Consider the following 1,390-nt stretch of genomic DNA (forward strand, 5'->3'; position numbering starts at 1 on the left):
CCCCCCCCGGCCAGGTCTTCTGTGAGTACTTCAAGGAGCTGGAGGAGGAGAGCATCCGCGACAACTTCGTCATCATCTACGAGCTCCTGGACGAGCTGATGGACTTTGGCTTCCCGCAGACCACGGACAGCAAGATCCTGCAGGAGTGAGCGGGGCCAGGGGGGGCCGGAGGGGGCGTCGGGACCCCCCCACATCCCCCTCACCCCCCCCACCCACCGCAGGTACATCACGCAGGAGGGTAACAAGCTGGAGACAGGCAAATCCCGCGTCCCCACCACGGTCACCAACGCCGTGTCCTGGCGCTCCGAGGGCATCAAGTACAAGAAGAACGAGGTCTTCATCGACGTCATTGAGTCGGTGAACCTGCTGGTGAGACGGGGGGGACGACACACCTGTAAACTGGGGGGAAGGGGGCTGTTGGGGTCCTGCTGCAGCGGGGGCTGCGCCGGGTCCGTGGTGGGGTGGGGAACCGGTGATGGGAATGGTGATGGTGGTGGGATTGGTGATGGGGCTGATGATGGTGATGCTGGGGTGATGGTGACGATGGTGATGATGGGGATGGGACCAGTGATGGGGCTGGTGATGAGGATGGGGATGGAGACAATTGTGGTGACGGGGATGAGGGTTGGAGCGGTGATGGGGATGAGGATGGTGACGTTGATGGGGATGGGGACGGTGATAGTGATGGGGTCAGTGATGGGGATGGGGATGGTGATGGTGATGAGGATGGTGATGAGTATGGTCATGGGGATGGGGATGATGACATTGATGGGGACGGTGATGGTGATGGTGATGAGGATGGGAATGGTGATGGGGACGGTGATGGGGACGGTGATGAAGCTGGTGCCGGTGCCCGCAGGTGAGCGCCAACGGCAGCGTGCTGCTGAGCGAGGTGGTGGGCACCATCAAGCTGAAGGTCTTCCTCTCGGGGATGCCCGAGCTGCGCCTGGGCTTGAATGACCGTGTCCTCTTCGAGCTGACGGGGCGTGAGTGCTGCCGGGTGGGCTTGGGGACAGCCCCGTCGCAGGGGGGTGACGTGTGCCCATCCCCTCGTCACCCCCCGGACACCGTCCATCCCTCCCCAGGAGGCAAGAACAAGTCGGTGGAGCTGGAGGACGTGAAGTTCCACCAGTGCGTCCGGCTCTCCCGCTTCGACAACGACCGCACCATCTCTTTCATCCCCCCCGATGGAGACTTCGAGCTCATGTCCTACCGCCTCAACACCCAGGTGGGGGCCGGGCCCACCCGGGGGGGGCACGACACAGGGGACACGGGGGTGACCCTTTTCCTCCCACCCAGGTGAAGCCGCTCATCTGGATCGAGTCAGTCATTGAGAAGTTCTCCCACAGCCGGGTGGAAATCATGGTCAAGGTGAGATGTCGGGGAGGTC

At 62.9% G+C, this 1,390-nt stretch overlaps 1 protein-coding gene across 1 annotated transcript in view; it reads left to right on the plus strand.

The window, feature by feature from the left end:
* The window catches only part of AP1M2 (adaptor-related protein complex 1, mu 2 subunit), a 4,463-nt gene that overhangs the window by 2,946 nt on the left and 127 nt on the right, over positions 1 to 1,390 (plus strand). The window contains exons 2-6 of the mRNA XM_010572579.1: positions 15 to 145; positions 222 to 369; positions 860 to 986; positions 1,086 to 1,228; positions 1,300 to 1,371. Coding sequence (XP_010570881.1) covers positions 15 to 145; positions 222 to 369; positions 860 to 986; positions 1,086 to 1,228; positions 1,300 to 1,371 — 621 coding nt within the window. The remainder of the gene's footprint in view (positions 1 to 14; positions 146 to 221; positions 370 to 859; positions 987 to 1,085; positions 1,229 to 1,299; positions 1,372 to 1,390) is intronic.

Source organism: Haliaeetus leucocephalus, unplaced genomic scaffold, assembly GCF_000737465.1.
Source record: "Haliaeetus leucocephalus isolate CR32 unplaced genomic scaffold, Haliaeetus_leucocephalus-4.0 Scaffold348, whole genome shotgun sequence".
NCBI classification, from domain to species: domain Eukaryota; kingdom Metazoa; phylum Chordata; class Aves; order Accipitriformes; family Accipitridae; genus Haliaeetus; species Haliaeetus leucocephalus.